Raw genomic sequence first — 19512 nt, 5'->3', positions numbered from 1 at the left:
GACAGGAAGGAGTTTGTCCTCATTACCCACTAAATGTCAGCAGTGGGGAAGGCAGATTTATTTGTCTGTTAGGATTTCATGGGAGGGCCAACTCTCAATTAAATTGGAGATTGATGATCCCCAAACATCCTGCAGCATATGGGGGAAACAGCAAATCCAGGGGACAGCTCAGTCCAAGGGGGATCCTGAGCCAAAAATGGGCAGAGAAAGCTGAGCCAATGATCTGGGGCTGATTTGAGTTTGACATTTGTCACAGAGCAGCCAGTGCCAGAATTTACCTGGAAACTCCATCCTTGGAGCAATCCACACTGAGGGCAGGCACAGAATGGCTCTGCTTAAAAAATCCCTCAGGAATTTGAATGCTGGGCTGCATGTGGTTTAAAGAACCAGAATAGATGTCTGGAAATGAGCAAATCTCAGTTCATAACAAACATTTTTAATGCCAGGTGAGGTTGCAGAATCCTAAGAATTGTAGCTTTAGAGTAACAGCATCCACTGGTAGTTACTCTGCAGTTACAGCTGGGTTAAACTATATCTGGTCAGTAAGAATGGGAAGAATAGAATCTATATCATCCCCTTTCAGCTCCACTCTGTTTTTTGTGCATAGTGAAATTAAAGGAGGAAGTCAGTTTTGCTGTGCTGAAACTAAAAATATCTGAGGCATGAATTAATATGGATCAAATGTTTGAGTTGCATTCTGGATGAGTAGTGGAAATAGGCTTGATTGCATGGCAAGTGAGCTGGCACTTAAAATAAAACGTTTGACTTGTCTGCTAAATATACTGCAGGAGCAGAGGAGTGTTCTTTCACTAGATTTCTGTTAAAATGTGCCTCTAACAGCCTGTAGTAACGTTCTGTTAATAAATGGTGTGAAAATGCAGCAGCCTCAGCAGGGGATTTCAGCTTCCCCTCACTCCTTGAATGGAGAAAAGACAAAATCTGTTTGGGGGGTTTATTTCCCGTCTGATTTTTTAAGAAAATGTGTTTAACAAGGCCCTTCAAGAGAGAATTTCTGCAGTTGATGCATCCTCTGAAAACTCCAATCTGCTTTTTTTTTGTGCTGGGAAAAGGCTGCTCCCAGCTCAGTGCTGTTTGGCAGTGCTGCTGAGCTCGTGGTGATGCCAAAATCTGCTCAGGGAGCAGAGATCTCACCTTCTCCAAGTGGCTTCTGCAGCTTTCTTTTTTTTTATTTTCTTTTCTTTTAAGGTGTAATCACAGGTTGGTCTCTGCTCCTCCTGAGCAGGGCAGGTGTTCAACCCAGAGCTTCTTGTGTTTGCAACATTTTTTTACTTCCTCAGCTTTATTCCTTGGGAATAGAAGGAAACTTGAGGCTCATCTCCTCCTCAGCCTCTCATTTCTGTGCATCCAGAGTCCTAAAGGGATTAAAAAACTCCATCCCAGTGGAGTGCTGAGCAGCACAGGTGCCTGGGAAAGTTTTATTATTTATTTATGCTCACTGATGGGAAGCCATTTGTGCTCAGGACCTGAACCACAACATCTTTAAAAACCCTTTAAAATTCCCTCCAGTTGCTGCTTGGAGTATGAGAGCAAAGCAGCTTTTCTGCACATAATCCCATCTTGAAATACAAGCAGATTTTAATTCTATTAGTACAGCAAATCATAATTTTTCTTAAGATACAAACCTTGTGATAATACTCCAGGCTTTGCTTGGTAGGAAAGCTCTTTTATGACCAAAAATCATAATTAGATGAGACCCACAGAGCTCATTAAGCACTTGCAGGACTTTTCTCCTTAAAGGGGTCACAATAACATAGAAATCTAGACTTATTTTAGCTGAATTTTCAATCTACACATCTGTACAAAAACCTTCTTACCCGATTACTGACTTTTTTTTAAATTATAAAATAATTTAATTATGAAAATACTCAGGCAAGGTACCACCAGCATGAGAAAAGCAAGTATAAAAATGTCATGTAGTCCTTTAAGGATCCATTTTCATGGATCACTTTTTTGTAGTCCAGTTTAGGACTGCACCCCTTCTGAAAAGTTTATTATTTCATCCTCATTTCCTGTTTTTTTCAGTAGTCAGTAAAAGTTATTAAGTGGGAAAAAAATGTTTTGTTGGATTGAATGATGTTGGAGTGTCACCATGTCAGCACTGCTTGGTTTTCCCAAGAGCTGGGAATAATGGTTTATCTGGGAAGAGGCTTTTAGGGTGGTGATATGATTGAAACTAATTAAAACTTCCATTCGTTTTCAGAAAATTGACGCCCAGGCCATTGAAGAATTCTATGGGTTAACATCAGACATTTCCAAAAACTCTGAGTCTGGATATATCCTCTTCTACCAGTCCAGGGACTGACAGGAGACACAAAGGATGGACACAAGGAACAAGGGATCAAGCTATGTCCAGGTGGACGCTGTGTGCCAGCAGAGCAGCTCCTCGTGGTGCTGTAGGACCAGGACAGACCCAGGGGAGGGCAGAGCTCCCTCCTCCCCCTTTGGAGGATTAGTGCTGAACTGCCCTAACAGGAAGAGCTTTTGTTCCAGTTTTCTTTCTGGGCTTTTTTTGGGTTTTTTCTTTTACGTGCTATCTTCCAAAATCTGTGTTACCTCTACTTGAAACCCGGCTGCTTATTTGTTCATGAACTCAAGAAGAGATTTCAAAGTAGCATTGTAGGATTTTTACCATTTGAAGTTGGCCTGAGGCTATACCTTGGTTTCTGCCATCGTTTTTCTGTATTTTAGCAGAATGATTTCAATATTCAGTGTCAGCTGAAGGCGTATTTTAGGATATGAGCAGCAGCTGCTTGCTGGATATTTTTGGTGACTCAGACTTGAGAAGCAGTACAAAGCTAAGACATATTGGAAATGTCAAGTCTGTAATTTTTATAAAGAAAAAGCAGACAAACCCTTCTCTCTGCAGCATTGTAAACCTCTCCATTGTGCATTCTCTTGGGTTTAGAGAACACTAACAGCACTGCTTCTTTTTGTACTCTTCTTTGTGCTGTTCTGTTTCTCCTGCAGAAGGCAGAGAGGTGTCTCCACAGCCAGCCTCTCCTGCTGTGCATTTTCCTTTGCAGGCAGCAGTTTTGCCTCCAGTTGCTGCAGGTTCCAGGGGAGCAGAGCAGCCCTGAGCTGTCAAAGACCATCTCTGCTGTAGAAAAGTTGGGAATTCCAGCCTTTCTTGGAGCTGTTGCATAAACCAAAAGTGCCCTCATTCTGAAGCAGGATCTGTTCCACATTTCACTCAATTCCAAGCAAACTGATGCAAGTTGCATTTTGTATCTATGCTAATCCACAGAAACAGCACCAGTTGGGAAGGGTTGGCCAAGGGAAGGTGTTTAGGGAACTAATCCAGGAGTTCTGAGTCTTCAGGGTGATGAACAGTGGGAAGGAAAACCAACCAACCCAGCAGACATTACCTGGTCAGTGTTGAGCCATTGCTGGTGATGTTTGTCTCCATCTGGGAATCATAACCCCCCTAAAATGCTTCTGATTGTTTTACCTCTCTAGGCCTTGCTTCCCAGGGGAGATGGTTGGTCTGTTGAAGACTGAAATGAAGCAATTATCTGTTATGTGTGTATATTCTAATCTCAAGGATAACTAGGAGGAAAAGACTAAAGAAGTTGGTGAGAAATCTCAGAAAATCTTGTGCAGGTTTCCTTTGGAGAAGTGCTGTTGCTGTGCCAAGGCCTGTCACAGCTGGCTCCAGCCTCCCAGTGGGAATGTGTCCTGCTGGGTCCCTGAGCTGTGTGTCCTCAGTGTGGCTGTCACAGCCCCTCATCTGTCCCCAGTGCTTGTTGTTCTTGAGGATCTTTAACTTATGCAATTCTGTGGCTTGTGCAGGATATTCGATATTTTACCAAAACACTGTCCTCAGGAAAGCAGCATCTCCCAGCTCCTCGTGCTGCCTGTGTCTGTTCCTTCCTCTCATGACCACAAAGGTGATGTTTAGCAATTAACTCCTGCCTTCAAAATGCAAATGAACCTTTGCCATTGTATTCCAGCTGGGTGCAGCTTCCATTCTCCTGGCACATCTCTTCCAGAAGATAAAATATGGACATTGGGTTTTTTAATTCTTTTTTATTATACAGAGTACTGTCATTTTAAGAGACACATTCAACAGCAGCAAATGTTCTTGTCATCTTGTTCTGTTGTGTGACAATTGTTCCTGGCTAAGAGTCTTCTCCCCTTCTCCACACACAAGCTGTGAGTCCTCTCCTGGTGATGCCACCAGAAGACTCTCATCACTGAGTCTTGCAAAAAATGAAAAAAAAAAAAAAGAGAGCACTGAGTTAAAAATAATCTAAACAGTAAATACAAAAAGTAATGTAGTACACTAGACATGTATTTTGTATATCTGGTGATACCTTTTTACAAATAAAATACCTGACTGAGAGATAATATTGAAAGATATATACTATAGATTAAAAACTGCTCAAAGTGCACTTTTGCTACAGATTTATAAGGAGACTAAAAGGAATTAAATGGGAAGAGAATGGTGTGATGTTACTTCTGTATAATAAATGACCCCACCTGTCTCCAATAAAGGTCATTATGATCAAACCCACAGCACCCAGAGGTTTTTCCTTGAATTTCACTCCTTAACCTCTCCCAGCCTGCTGCCTGGCTGAGGATCCTGATCCTGCTGTGTTTGCATCCCTGTAACCTGTGCAGGAATGGGTCAGAGCAGGAGATGTGAATAATTCATTCAGTGTCAGAGATTGGAGCTGCTGTGCTGGTGCAGCAGGGAGAGGTTACCCAGGGCCTCTGTTCCTCCTTCCCCCATCACCCTGGAGCTCTGCTCCTGCCTTCCCTGAGATTTCTGCTCCCTCTTCCCCCTCTGTTGTGCTCCCTGAGATTTTGTTGCAAATATCTTCTGACTGATCTGGAACAGAGACATTTAAAGGCAAAACCAGGAGCCTGTGCTTGGAGCTGTTGAGGTTCATTGCAGGACAGGTTTTCATTTTGTTGTGGTTCACTGCAGTTCACCTTAGTACAGAAAAATGGGAGCCTGTGAGTAGGAATTTATGGGAATACAATGCAGTGGGAGCAGGTGAGATTGGAAGATGGCAGCTGCACATAAAACCAGGTTGTAAATCCCAAATGCTGTCTGGCCCCTGTCCTGCTGGGTCACACCTCAGCAGGAAATAAATAAGTTGAGCTAATTTTAACTGCAGTGAACATGAGCTGGACTTGCAGGAAGAGCATTCCCTGGAAATTGGGAGAAAACAACCAAACCCAGAAGGGCTGAAAGCAAAGTGGTTTGAGCTGGTTTGAGCCACCAGGGCAGGATGGAGCTGGGATTTGGGAGCTGGGTTGGTCCCTGCAGCTCTTCTCCAGAACCTCCACTGGAGCGAGGGTGGAGACCATCCCATGCTTATTATTTCTCTATTAAATGATGTTTTGCTTCAAGTTCCACATTTGTGGAGAGGCTCCGCAGCCCAGAGGTGCTCTCTGACCTGCTGGTGGTGCTCAGCACATTCTGGGTACCAGCAGGAGCTTTTAAAGACCCGGTGCCAGCTCAGTTGAGGAGGCACTTTAAACAAATCCTATTTGATGGGTACAAGAAAGAAAATGGACTGACAAAACCCCCTGAGACGAGTCAGGCATTTAGCAAAAGGAAACAATCCCTGAAATGTAATTAATTCCCAACGTGTGAAGTGCTGCTGGCTCTCACTAATTAACCCCGGGGCTGCTGCTGCTCCTGCAAACCCGACCTGGCTGGGGCATCTCTGCAGGATCCGGGGGGCATGAGGTGTCTGGAGGGAGAGATCAGGATGGGGAGGGTTGGAGATGGAGCAGTGGAGGGTTGGAGATGGAGCAGTGGAGGGTTAGGGATGGAGCAGTGGAGGGTTGGAGATGGAGCAGTGGAGGGTTAGGGATGGAGCAGTGGAGGGTTAGGGATGGAGAAGTGGAGGGTTAGGGATGGAGAAGGGGAGGGTTAGGGATGGAGAAGTGGAGGGTTAGGGATGGAGAAGGGGAGGGTTAGGGATGGAGAAGTGGAGGGTTAGACACAAAGCAGTGGCCCTGGGGTGGTGCCAGGGTCGTCCTGTCCTTGTGCCCTGCAGTCAAAGCTGCAAAGGGAAACGCTTTGATCTTTGCACATCGTTTGTGGCAGAATGAATGGCCTCGAAGTGACGCTGGGGCACTTCAGGTGAGATATTGGGAATCAGGAATTCCTCCCTGGGAGGGTGGCAGGCCCTGGCACAGCTGTCCCTGGATCTCTGGCAGTGCCCAAGGCCAGGCTGGATGGGATTTGGAGCAGCCCATCCCCATCCCTGCCATGGATTGGGATCATCCTTCAGGTTTTTTCCAACCTCTCCCCTCCCTCGTGGGATGTTTGGATCTGCTGCAGTGTGGGGGATGTTTCTGCACCCGCAGGAGAAGGAAGGATGAATTAATTACAAAAGCAGCAGCAGCAGCTGTTAAATGTTTGAGTTGCTAATAATGAGTGCATTAGTGGTTGTCAGTTGTTTTAAAAGCTCCCAAATACAAATAACAACCACAAATACAAAACACTGCAGTGGTTACAACACTTCAGCTCGTGTAAAATCAATTAAAAACATTCAGTTAGTCCCAGCTGGGTCTTCCCTGGTGATTTCCAAGTCCCAGGCAGGTTGAGGAGAGGGCAGAGGGGTGAGGATGGGGTTTGGGAGCTCTTTGGGGTCGGGAACATCCCAGACCTACCAGAATTCATTTTGTTTTCCAGGTGGTTTTTAAATGGAGCGAGCTCCTTTAGCAGAACGTGTTGTGTGAGGAATTTTGATGCAGAAAAGTGACATTTACTCGGATTTAAGGCCTGGAATTAGCAGGGCCAAGCCATCAAGAGCTGAACTGAATCTGGGGCTCTTGGGAGGCTGAGCCCAAATGCAGCTGAACTTTGTGTGTCCATGAGCTCGCAGGTGGAGTTCAGCAGGAGCTGAGTTTGGGAGTGATTAAGTGCCCTAATTAGCACTCAATTAAGTGGTTTTGTTTCCTTCTCGGAGGAGCAGCCACAGCTACTGCAGCAAATCATTGCCAGCAGAAGGCAGGGAAGTGCTGTGGGGAATGGAATGGAATGGAATGGAATGGAATGGAATGGAATGGAATGGAATGGAATGGAATGGAATGGAATGGAATGGAATGGCATGGCCCAAAGGAAGGGAAATCCCATCTGTTGGTGCTGCTCTGCATGCCCAGCTGTGTCCAAGGACACTTGGGAGCACAGGGTTGCTCTCTTGGGGATCTTTGTGGGATAAATCCCCTCACAGCCAGCAGGGAAATGTGTTCAGCCAGGAATCTCACACTGTTTGGGTCTGTTTGTCCTTCTGGATGATGTGAAAGGATTGGAATATTTGGATATTTTGGAAGCATCAGCTGCACAGCAGGGTCCTTGCAGGTCATGGGAACTGTGGTGGAGGGAAGTTTCCATCCCTGCATCCCAGAGAACCCCAGGATGGTGAAACCTGTGCAGGTCCAACCCACACCTGTAAAAATCCTCTCTTTCCATCAGCTGGACCAGCTGAGGTGAAATCCTTCAGAGTTTTGCTCCATTTGGAAGCTGCTCCCACCCTCAGCTCCTCCTCAGCAAATCCTGAGGGAATTGCAGAGGCAGCACGTGGGGGTGATCAGGGACAGGGTTATTCTTGGCCATCCTCCCCAGGTCCTCTTTTTCCTTTTTGCTTTTTTTTGAACGTTAAACTGCTCATTTTCAGATTTTGAGTCACAATATTTCTCCAAGCAAAAGGCCACGAGTCTGGAAAAAATCCAGTTTATTCCTTCCGAATTCTCTGCCATCATTTCAGCCCAGAAGAGCCAAAGCAGAGCTGGGACCTGCTGCTGCTGCTGGCATGGGGGGACAGTGCTGACACCTCCAGGGTGCTGAGGGTGCTCATCCCCTGCCAGGTGTCCCCTGAAAGGTGAGGACAGTGTGGGTTGGTGATGATCAGGAAGGGGCATTATGCCAGCAGACAGAGCAAAAATGGAATTATTTTATTATTATATATTGGGTGGGGTTTTGTTATTTTATTTATTTCTTTTATATATAATTATTTATAATTATATATACTCACCTCTAGGGAGTAGTAAAGTGAAAAATGGAGATTTTACTCCTTTTTTCCCTCTGGTTTCACATGGATGTTATAAAACTGAACCTAAGCCCAGGTTTAAATGGAATTTCTTGAACCCCAGACCCAGCAGAAAAGCCAAGCTTTGGTTTTATTAAGGTTTCCACAGGAGGAGGTTGCTGGATTTGGGAAAACCAATTTCTCTGTGCTTCTTCCCCGCAGTGTGAGCCAAGTGCTCCAGAGCAGTGACTCGGGGACAGGAGGATTCCCGGGAGAGCTGGACACGCCTTATCTTCCAAAAATATCTCCAACAACCTCAAACCCTCTGAAACAAGGTGGGGAGGGCAGGACGCGATCCTGGGCTGTGGGCAGGGATGGAGCAGGGAACAGGAGATGTGTTTGTGCTGGGAACAGGGAGGGACAAAGCCAGGGGACACTGGGCTGTGCTGGGGGACAGCGGCTGCAGGAGCATCCTCTGGAACGGGGGGAAAATGGGAAAGGAAAGCCAAGAGCTTGGGGGCACTCTGTGTGTGGTGGCTGGTAAAAATAGCTTAGAAACTGTTGGAAAATAGTTGATGGATCGTTAGTGCTGTTAGTTTGGTTGTTATATGGTACAAGGGATTTAAAAGGCAGTTATATGAAATATGATACTCAAGGTGCCATGACGCGCCTCAGTGAAGAAGCCGGAGTTAAAGCCAATAAATAGACAGGACCAGTGTGGGGGTGTCGAGCTGCCTGGTGCTCCACTTCAAAGCTGGGAATTTGTTCCCCAGGATTTCTGGAAGCCAATGTCCTTCCTGCCCAGTGAAGTGCACCATGAGCCAGCCTGGACAGAGCTGTAATGGCCACTTGAGCACCTTAAACCTTCATGCAAGTGAAGGATCCAAACAGAGACCAATCCAAAGGGACAAAAAAAAACAGGATAAAAAGGGGCTCCTGACCCACTGAATGTGTGCTGCTGTGTAGCATCCCATGAATTCTCCCCCTTGGTCAATCCCCAAGCCCTCAGCCCTGGAAACATTAACTGCTTACCATAGTCATCCCTCCCAAAGGGGAAAAGAGTTGTGACCGTGTTCACAGGGGTCTGAGGATGAGGGAAGAGATGAGGATCTGACTCCATGTTTCAGAAGGCTGATTTATTATTTTATGATATATATTATATTAAAACTACACTAAAAGGATAGAAGAAAGGATTTCATCAGAAGGCTGGCTAAGAATAGAAAAGGAAAGAATGATAACAAAGGTTTGTGGCTGGGACAGAGAGTCTGAGCCAGCTGACTGTGATTGGCCATTAATTAGAAACAACCACGAGACCAATCACAGATGCACCTGTTGCAGTCCACAGCAGCAGATAATCAATGTTTACATTATCATCAGGGAATCATCGTGGAATGGTTCAGAAGGGACCTTAAAGATCATCTGGTTCCACCCCGTGCCAGGGACAGGGACACTTTTCCCTCTCCCAGGTTTCCCCAAGCCCCATCCAACCACTTCCACGGATGGGGAGTCACCTTGCTTTGGGTTTCATCCCATCCATGTGCACCCTGCTGTTCCTCCAAGCCTGCTGGGAGGTGTTTAGGGAGGTCTCTCTTGTCCTTGAGCATCTTTGATGGATTTGAGCTCTGCTCTCCCCTTGGCAGCCAGTGCTGCACCATCAGCAGCTCCATTCCCTGTGGCAGGGGGAAGTTCCATCCCTGCATCCCAGGGAATCCCTGGATGGTGAAACCTGGGTAGGTCCAACCCACGCCTGCAAAAATCCTCCCTTTCCATCAGCTGGACCAGCTGAGGTGAAATCCTTCAGAGTTTTGCTCCATTTGGAAGCTGCTGAGCAGTCCCCAGCACTGCTCCAGGGAGCCTCAGGTGCTGGGAGAAGCTGAGCTGTTTATTTCCCCCTTTTCCTTCACTCCAGAAGGATTTGGGCTGTCCCAAGAGCCTGCAGAGCCAGGAGCAGAGGAAGGAGGGCTGGGCTGGGCTGGCTCAGGGATTTTCCGGCGGCTCTCACTGTGCATTAACTCTCTTTTATTTACCCTGCTGAGCAGATTGCCCTGCCCAGGCACAGCCCTGCTCCCCACCAGGGTTTTGCCCCTTGCCAGGGCACCCGTGGCACCCCAAACTCCCTGATTTGGGGGCATTTCCCTGGGCACTCCCTCCTGGCTGGGCAGCACTGTGGGGCATGGAGGAGGTGAGGCCCCCATCGTGCTGTGCCACCCCTCGGGTTGTGACGCCTGGCGAGGTTTAGAGGATGAAAATGCTGCTCTTTCCTCTAAACTCAAAAGGTTTAGAGGATGAAAATGCTGCAGTTAGAGGGGAAATACCTCTGGATTTGCCCAATGCAGTGCCAGGCAGGAAGGGGCTCCCAGGGCCACCTTGGGGTGCCTCTGCTGGGGCACAGGGACGGAGCTCAGCCCCGGGGATGCTCCAGCACTGGGGATGCTCCAAAACCCAAAACAGCCCCCAGGGCCGGGCCAGGCTGCTGGAGGGGTTCTGGCGTGGCCCCACCTGCTCTGGGTGCTCCACAAACCAACCCCACTGCCTTTCCTCCCCTTTCCTCCCCTTCCCCGCGCACTAATTGAGCCGAGGCACTAATTAACGCCACAGCACCCAGCCGTGCGCCGGGAGGATGCTCTGATCTCCCCGTTCCCGGTTTAGCAGGGTCAGGAAATGCCACGCCCTGTGCCCTGGGGTGAAATCTGTGACATTTCCCTAAACCTGCCGTGAGCAGGGCTGGGGCCGGGCTGTGAGCGCTCAGGGATGCTCCGGGGATCCCTCCCCAGCACCGGCAGCTCGGGCTCGGTTTATTCCTCCCAAAATCCCCGCGATGTTTTTTCCTCTGTGGGGTTTTGTTCTCTCAGAAATCCACGCAGCTAAAAACAGCCGTGAGCCCGCGGTGTCCCGATGTGAATCCGTGTGCGGAGCCGCCCCCCGGGCTGCGCTGGTGCTGCGCCCTTTAAAAACCTCTGCTGTGCCTCAAGAAACGCCTGATGGGGAAAACGAGGGGGTTCCCTCGCTGAAAGAACCTCCTGGACTCAGATTATCCCAAAGTGGATGATTTCGAGTCGGATTTCATTAAGCACAGGGCTGTGGTAATTTGGTTGTGTGGCTGTGGAGAAGCTCTGCCTTCCCCAGGGCTGGGGTTGTGCACCTTGGGATGCAGGCAGACAGCAGGACGGGATTTGGGTGTCAGGAACCCATCAGGGCAGGATTTGGGGGTCAGGGGCTTGATGAGAAAGAATCTGGGGGGTTAGCACTCAACAAGGGAAATTTGAGGGAAAAAGACTCAACAAGGGGAATTTGGGATGCAGGAACACCCACCAGGGTAGGATTTGGGGATGCAGGGCAGGATATGGGATGCAGGGACCCAACAGAACAGGATATGGGATGCAGGGACCCAACAGAACAGGATATGGGATGCAGGGACCTGGCAGGGCAGGATTTAAAGATGCAGGGACCTGGCAGGGCAGGATTTGGGATGCAGGACAGGATTTGGGACTGAGGGACCCAGCAGGGCACGATTTGGGATGCAGGACAGGATTTGGGATGCAGGGACACAGCAGGGAAGGATTTGGGATGCAGGAACACCTTGCAGGGCAGGATTTGAGGATGCAGGGACCCATCAGAGCAGGATTTGGGATGCAGGGTAGGATTTGGGATTCAGGGACAAGGCAGGGCAGGATTTGGGGAACTCAGGCCCCCAGCGAGGCGGATTTGGGCACAGACACCCCGTGAAGCACGAAGGGGATTCATGGAGCAGAGGGAATTCCAGTGCTCCCCCCTCCATGGGCGTGGTGCTGCCAGCGTGAGGAGCTCCCAAAACGCCTGGGGAATTTGCCAGGCTGGGTTTGGAAGGGCTGTGGTGGCTTGGAGAGGACAGAGGTGGTGGGACAGAGCCTTCCCCAGTGCTGGCAGTGCCACCGTGGCATGAGAGCACCCAAAACCATCAAGCCCCCATGGAGGAATGGTGGATTTGTCTTTCCAAACCAGCTGTGGGTCTGCTGGTAGATAAAACCAGCACTGGGAGGTAAAAGAAACAATGGGAACGATTCCCTGATTGATGAATGGAAAAAGACATTTGGTTTTACAAATAAACCTCAGGTTTTTTGATAAATGAAATTAGACATTGAAAGAGGAAAGAAAGAATGGGGAAGAAAAGCCCCTAAATTCCATAAGAATTAAAAATGAAAAGGGAGGGTTGTACATTAGAGGGGAATCTCTGGTATCAGGTGTACTGGGAAGTCTGAACCTCTCAGGTACCTCAGAAATGGGGAAAGAGAGAAGGGAAATGTGGCTGGAAATTGGGATAAAAAGGAGGCTGGGTGCTCCAAAAATTGGAGAGACCCCAGGGGATGCCCCATGGCCTCTCCTTTTATTCCAATAAAGTAAAAGGACTCCTCTGTCTCCTTTTTGGACATAAACCTCTGGTGTTTGTGGATTAATTTCCCTAACAGGGTTGAAGGCTACAGTCACCCAGCCAGGAGGGGATGGGCACAGTGACACTGGCTGGGAGGGGATGGGCACAGTGACATTTCCTTGTCCTCGCTGCCCTGGTGGCCGCGTTCCCGAAGGTGACACAGGCACAGCTCCCCCAGCCCGGTGCAGTTCTCACCTTTCCGAGCAGGGCAGCAGCTCCTGGCAGAGGGATCAGGCTCTCCTGGGAGTGCTGTGATTCCCTCAATGGAGGGAAAAGCCCTGAGGAGGGGTGGGGAGCTCAGCAGGGTCTGCCCCTGTCACCCCAAAACCCCTGGAGCTCCAAACCCAACCCCAGTGCTCATCCAGACCCCTCCCAGCCCTGTGATGTCCCCAAACCCCAGGATGTCCCATGCTCAGGGACCTGTCTGGCCATCCCTGCAGCCAGGGTACCAAACTGCCAAAAAGTTTCAGCAAAGGGGAGCTTGGGCCAGATTTGTTGGGATTTTCAGTTTGCTCAGGGTAAGGGAGGGATCCTCTCCCCTCGGCTGCCATCCCTGTAGCAACCAGCAGCCTCTTCCTGTTAAACAGGCGATTCATCACACACGGCTGCACTCGTGTCAGGGATGCTGCTTGTGACTTCCAGCTCTCACAAGGGAGCTGACCTTTCAGGAGGGAAAAAAAAAATCAGAAAAACCCCGGGGGAACAGCTCAAACCTGGGTGGGAAGGTGAAGTTCTGGGTCTCATCTTCCCCATCCATCCTGCTGCTTTTAGCTCCCACTAATCCTTCAAATTCAGCAGTTTTGAAGAAGTGGAAGGGGTTTCCCTGTTGCTGCTTCTCCCATTGCCTGCTCCAGGTGCCTTTGTGCCATGAATCCATCCCTGGGGCTCTGGGGGATGTTCCTCAGCCAAGGCACCTCCAGCAGCCCCAGGGCACAGGCCCAGCACAGCTCTGGGGTGGAGCCCCCAGGGCAGAGAGAGTTCCTGTGGGACCAGAGACCCTCCCTGCTTCAAACCCCAGCCTGAGGATGGAGAAGGGAAATTCCCAGGATGTTCAGCAGCTCTCCACTCTGGCTGGGTGTTCACACCGCTGGGAATGTCTCTTTTATCCTGGGGAAATCTCCAAATGCTGAGACAGCTCTGTAAGTGGTGCTGAAGGAGAAATTGCAATGCCCAGAGAGGGAAAAACACTTCCACACCCCCAAAATCCAGGTGGGCACAGCTCAGGCTGAGGGTTGGGATGTGGCTACATTGCTGGCAAGCCCCACTCATGGCTCTCTTTAAGTAAACAGATTTTTTCCAAGCCAAGCACTTGGTTTATGGGAATGATTTCACTCCCAGCCTGCAGCTGTGGCCTTTTCTGGGTGATGTCCTAACCCAGCCAGTCCTGGAAAACTCTTCATCCAGGCATTGTGGTTCCCCAGGCTGATTCCCAGGAATGTGCCCTGCTCAGGAGGGGAGCCCAGTGCTGTGGCTCCACACAGGGTCCTGCTGAAATTAAGCCTGACTTACAGCCAATAAATAGACAGGACCAGCATGGGGGTGTCGAGCTGCCTGGTGCTCCGCTTCAAAGCTGGGAATTTGTTCCTGGGATTTCTGGAAGCCAATGTCCTTCCTGCCCAGCAGGAATGGAGCTGGAAGGGCTGGAGGTGCTTCCAGGGCCACCACAGGAGGTTCCCCCATGGAAAACCTCATGTTCCCCTATGGAAAACCTTGTATTCCCCATGGAAAACCTCGTGTTCCCCATGGAAAACCTCGTGTTCGCCATGGAAAACCTCGTGTTCCCCATGGAAAACTTTGTGTTCTCCCATGGAAAACCTTGTGTTCCCCCTGGAAAACCTCGTGTTCCCCCTGGAAAACCTCGTGTTCCCCACGGAAAACCTCATGTTCCCCATGGAAAACCTCGTGTTCCCCTATGGAAAACCTCGTGTTCCCCGTGGAAAACCTCGTGTTCCCCATGGAAAACCTCATGTTTTCCCATGGAAAACCTCATGTTCCCCCAAGGAAAACCTTATGTTCCCCCAAGGAAAACCTCGTGTTCCCCATGGAAAACCTCGTGTTCCCCATGCAAAACTTCATGTTTCCCATAGAAAATCTTGTGTTCCCCATGGAAAACCTCGTGTTCCCCTATGGAAAACCTTGTGTTCCCCATGGAAAACCTCGTGTTCCCCATGGAAAACCTCCTGTTCCCCATGGAAAACCTTATATTCCCCATGGAAAACCTCGTGTTCCCCTATGGAAAACCTCGTGTTCCCCCAAGGAAAACCTCCTGTTCCCCCAAGGAAAACCTTGTGTTCCCCATGGAAAACCTCGTGTTCTCCGTGCCAGTCCTCCAGGAGGGATCACCAGGGGTTTCAGGGGTTGGATAGAGCAGCAAATCCATCCCTGCATGGATTCTACACTCAGTGCCTGTGGATTCAGCTGTGCTGGTCTGTCCTTAGAGCAGCTGAGGGTTTTTCCACACAGAGCTGGAACCTTCCTGGTGCTCAGAGCTGCTTCTCTGTTGTGGCTCCAGGGTCTGGTGCTCAGAGCTGCTCACTCCAAGCCTGGTTTTGGAAAACTCCCATTGGTGGCAGGGGCACAGCAGGGAGGGATGGCTGCCCAGCACTCAGATCAAAAACCTCCAAGTTTTCTAATTTTTTAAGGACTTTTCCTATTTTTCCTCATCCAAACCCCTAGAAAACTTTCCCTTCCTCTGTGTCACATCAGGTAAATTGTGTTATTGTTAATTATTAATTATCACACTCATATTTAGCTGAATATTTTGCCTCATATTCTGCAGGCTCCCAGTGTTCCCTATGGCTGAATGGCAGTTTAGGGAAACAGTCACTCCTGGTGAGGCACCCAGCCAGAGCAGCACATAGAGCTTGGGAGAGGGAGCAAAACACAGTGCAAAACCCTTTATTTGGAAAAAAAAAAAAAAAGCCAAAAAAACCCAAAAAACAAAACAAAAGACAAAAAAAAAAAAAAAAAAAAAAAAAAAAAAAAAAAAACCAAAACCAAACCAAAACAAAAAAAAAAAAAAAAAAAAAAACCAAACCAAAACAAACCAAACAAACAAAAAAAAAAAACCCAACAAAAAAACCCCAAAAAAAAAACCAAACAAAAAAACCCCTTTTCCCAGAAGCCCTGCTCAGCGACATATGGTGACACAGCATGTGCCAGCAAAGGTGCTCCAAAACGTGTCCCTCTGGCTCAGGAAAGGACTTGGAGCAAAACCATTTGTATGAGGATGATATCACTGATGGAAGGAGCAGAATTCCTCCCCCTGGCTTGGCTGAGTGTTTGTTTGGTGGGAATTAAGGAGAAGAGGTTGGAGTGAACTTGGGATTGTTCCTTCCCTCCTGGCACAGCCAGGCATTGTCCCCCTAAATGGGAATTGTTCCCTGCATGTGTAACAGGACCAGGTGTCTTGGTTTGGAAAGCCAGGAGTCTGCTAAGGAAGGCAGGAGCCTCCCCTGAAATGGAGAATGTAAACCCTCCCCACCCCTCTGAATTGCTATAAATTTTAAATTAAGGGGCTCTCAGGCAAAAATATGGGAGCAGGAAATAACAGTTCTTTAATAGGGAAGGAAAAAAATAAAAGGATAAAATAAACAATGCAGTACTAGAACAACACTGCCAGAGTCAGAACCCAGCCTGACACCCTGTGGGTCAGGGTGCTGGCAGCAGTCCCATTGGAATTGTGGCTCAGCCCTCCTGCAGTGTCAGGGGTGGCTCTGCTGGAGCAGGATCCTGTAGAGAAGGATGGATTCTTCCTCTGAAGATCCAGTGGGAGGAGAGGCAGCTGCTCTTCCTCTGGGCAATCCAGTGGAGAAGCCGTGCTGGTGTCTCAAAACCTCTGGATTATATCTGGGTAGGAATGCTTGGCTCCTCCCTCTGGGCTCACATCTCCCAATGGGATGCTGTAGTTCTTATCAGCCATACAGGGACATTCAATAGCTGTTATCAGCAATGTCCCCTCCCAGGGAGGTGTGATTGTGGTCACTCAGAGAGAGAGATAAGGCAAACTGCCCACTTGACAAAAGATAATCTGCCATACAGATGGGAATGGAAAACATCTTGCATTGCAATCTTCAACACCAGGGCAGTGGGACACGGTGTCCCCACTGTCCCCACTGTCCCCAGGCTGGGCAGCCCAGGGGGAAGGGGCAGGAAGGTGATCCCTGCTGCTGGCAGAGCCAAAGATCCGCCCGTGGCTCTCCAAGAGGCAAAGTCAGGGTTGCAGCAGCGCTGTGGCACAGGGCACCCTTGCAAGCCAGGACGTGGAAGGGCCCACCCCAGGCACCTGGAGAGGGATTTCCAGGCAAATCAGCAGCTTTTCCACAGAGCTGGATGATTTCATCAGCCACACTCCTGCCTGCCACCCTCCCATGCCTGGCTTTGGCACCTACATCTCAACCACCCCAACCCACCACGGAGCCCTGGTCCTTCCCACCAGGCTGGGATGCTGCAGCTGGAGAATTCCCATCTTTCCAGTGGCAGCAGTGAGAAAATGGCCTCATTTCCACCAGGAATTATGCAAAGCCTGTGAATGTAGGGCTCCATCGCTCGCAGCAGCGCAGCCCCCACGGCCCCGTTTTGGGGAGGGCTTGTTTGCCACCCTGATTAGTCAGCACTGCTAATTATAGCTGAGCTTTTCCTGCTTCCAGCTCCTCAAGCACTGTTGGAGTAACAGGAACAAGGGAGGTGCTGGAACGGGGCTGGATCCACTCACTGCAGAAAAGAGAAATAAAATGTGGGGAATGTCCAGCTCTGGGCCTGGCTCAGCAGGCACAAGGAGCTCATGGATGTGCCAGCTCAGCCACAGGATGCTCCCAGAGGAGTGGGAGCTGGGCTGGGAAAAGCTGGTGGGATGCCAGGGGTGAGGATGTTTCCCCAAAGCAAAGGTGAAAAGCTGATTTTGGTACTTGTGGAGGTGAAAATGCTGGAGAATTGGAGTTGTGGCTATCCCTCTGTACCACCAGCGTGCCCTTAAACAGCAGCTTCTGCTCCAGCTTTGGTTCCCAGTGGGCTGGGCCTGGGACACCACATCAGCAGTGACTGCCAGCCCGGTTTTAACTTGCCACCCACTGGTTTTAACCAGAAAAGCACAAATTCTAAGGGAGGATGAGCCCCAGGTAAAGCCCTGCTCTGGGCTGGGAGCACCCAGCAGCCCCACAGGAAAACCTGCCTTGTTCAGCACTGAGCTTTCTCCCAAGGGCCAAAATCCAAGGCAGATGGTGAGGAATGAAGGTGGGAGACCTTTTCCATGCTGAACAGCATTCCCAGGTGAGGCTGGTGGCCTCTTGCTCTGTAATTAGTGTCAGGCTTGTGTCTTTGCTTAGCTTTGATCTTTGCTCCTCTCTATTGAGTCTATAATTTAAACACAGATAAATTCCTATATCTAATATATGAATATTCCCAGAATAGTCTTGCAGCTACTCAGGGAGTTCAGAATATTGAATACAACTTGAAAAAGTAGATTGTCAAGCCTTGAAAACAGGGTATGCAGTGGCCCATCCTCTCATGTGCAACATGGCTGCTCTGGGCACAGCAAGATGATGTCATATTTGTCACCAAAAAATCTCAGCATTCTTGGGGTCCTTTCCAATCCACTGCTCCCCCTTGCACAGGGGAACCCCCCAAAAAACCCCATTGGAGAGATGGGGCCGCTTTTCCCTGGGTAGGAGGACAAGCAGCTCCCAGTGCTGGCTGAAATCCACTGGGATGTGTGTTTGGAAAGGGAATTTCTGGAGCCCAAGGGGTAACACTGCAGGGACTGGTGTTCCTGTAGGACACAGCAAAAACATCCCAGGATTGGGGCAAATCTGTGCTGGGATGGCGAAGGGAGGAGCTGGAGCTGGGAGGGAAGGGGCTGCTGTGGGTGTTTGAGGGGAGAGGGCAGGAAGGGTGGGATGCTGGATGGGGCCAAGGCAGCTGCAGCAATCCAGGGGGTTTGGGATCAGCTGGGACCCTCTGGAGCGCTCGTGTGATAGTAAAAGGTTTCAAAACCATAAAATTCGGGGAATTAGAAAGAAGCTAGACTTAGTGGGGCCCTGGAAAAATGTCAAAAATAGACTCTGAAAATGTGAGGCTTTGTGTTTGCCAGATCATGTGAAATTGCACCTGCGTAAGCAGTGTATGATAAATGGTATAATTGTTAGATGTGATGATTGTTTAGTAATGAAACATATTATTGTTTAATCGTAAGAAGAATCATGAGAAGCTATGTTAGAAGTTTGAGGGGGACCACGAGGAGCCCATGCTCGGATGAAATCTATGTATACCACAGAACAATATCAGTTTAATAATTAACAAGGAAGTTATATAACGATAGAATACAAACACACGTCGGGGTCAGATTTGGGTTTGTACCCCTGACAGCCAGAGCTCTTCAATAAAAATCATTCAGTGATTATGTGTTTTTGAACGCTGACAGTGTCCCTGCCAGGGCAGCTCAGGGGACAGGGGCCAGGCCGGGTCACACACTCGGGGCGTGTGCTGGGTGTGCCCATCCTGCTGGCCGCACCTGGGGACAGCGGGGACAGCGGGGACAGCGGGGACAGCCCTGCCCGGCCCCACAGAGCGCCAGGCACGGCCGGAGCATCCCCTCTGCAGCAGGGGAGTGGCTGAGATCACCATTGGAAATCATCATTGCAATTCCCGTTATCCTCTCACCTCCTTCAGAAATGCTTCACAAACACCGTTTTCCCAGCCTGGATGGAATCAAGTGATAACCACAGAAGGAGTCAAAAAAAGTGCTGCTGATGATACACTGTTATCTGAATTTTCTGAAATATTGCCACCTTTACCCCTGGTTTAGGGGATTGTTTTACACCACTACACCTACACCAGCCCTGGGGCTGATTTCTGTGTCTTACAGGAGAAGGGAAGGGAAGGGAAGGGAAGGGAAGGGAAGGGAAGGGAAGGGAAGGGAAGGGAAGGGAAGGGAAGGGAAGGGAAGGGAAGGGAAGGGAAGGGAAGGGAAGGGAAGGGAAGGGAAGGGAAGGGAAGGGAAGGGAAGGGAAGGGAAGGGAAGGGAAGGGAAGGGAAGGGAAGGGAAGGGAAGGGAAGGGAAGGCCCCAGTTAAAGACAAACTTTTTCTTTTGCTTA

The 19512-nt window shown here is 49.3% G+C and overlaps 1 protein-coding gene across 1 annotated transcript in view; it reads left to right on the top strand.

Moving 5' to 3' along the window:
* LOC131088532 (ubiquitin carboxyl-terminal hydrolase 12-like) overlaps window positions 1–4536 on the top strand; it is a 31237-nt gene extending 26701 nt beyond the window's left edge. Inside the window, exon 9 of the mRNA XM_058032662.1 lies at window positions 2222–4536. Coding sequence (XP_057888645.1) covers window positions 2222–2323 — 102 coding nt within the window. The 3' untranslated portion in view covers window positions 2324–4536. The remainder of the gene's footprint in view (window positions 1–2221) is intronic.
* Window positions 4537–19512: the final 14976 nt, after the last annotated feature.

This window comes from Melospiza georgiana, chromosome 12, assembly GCF_028018845.1.
Source record: "Melospiza georgiana isolate bMelGeo1 chromosome 12, bMelGeo1.pri, whole genome shotgun sequence".
In the NCBI taxonomy this organism is placed as follows: Eukaryota; Metazoa; Chordata; class Aves; order Passeriformes; family Passerellidae; genus Melospiza; species Melospiza georgiana.
The sequence above is the reverse complement of the archived record's forward strand: the minus strand, read 5'-3'. Positions and strand labels throughout refer to the sequence as shown.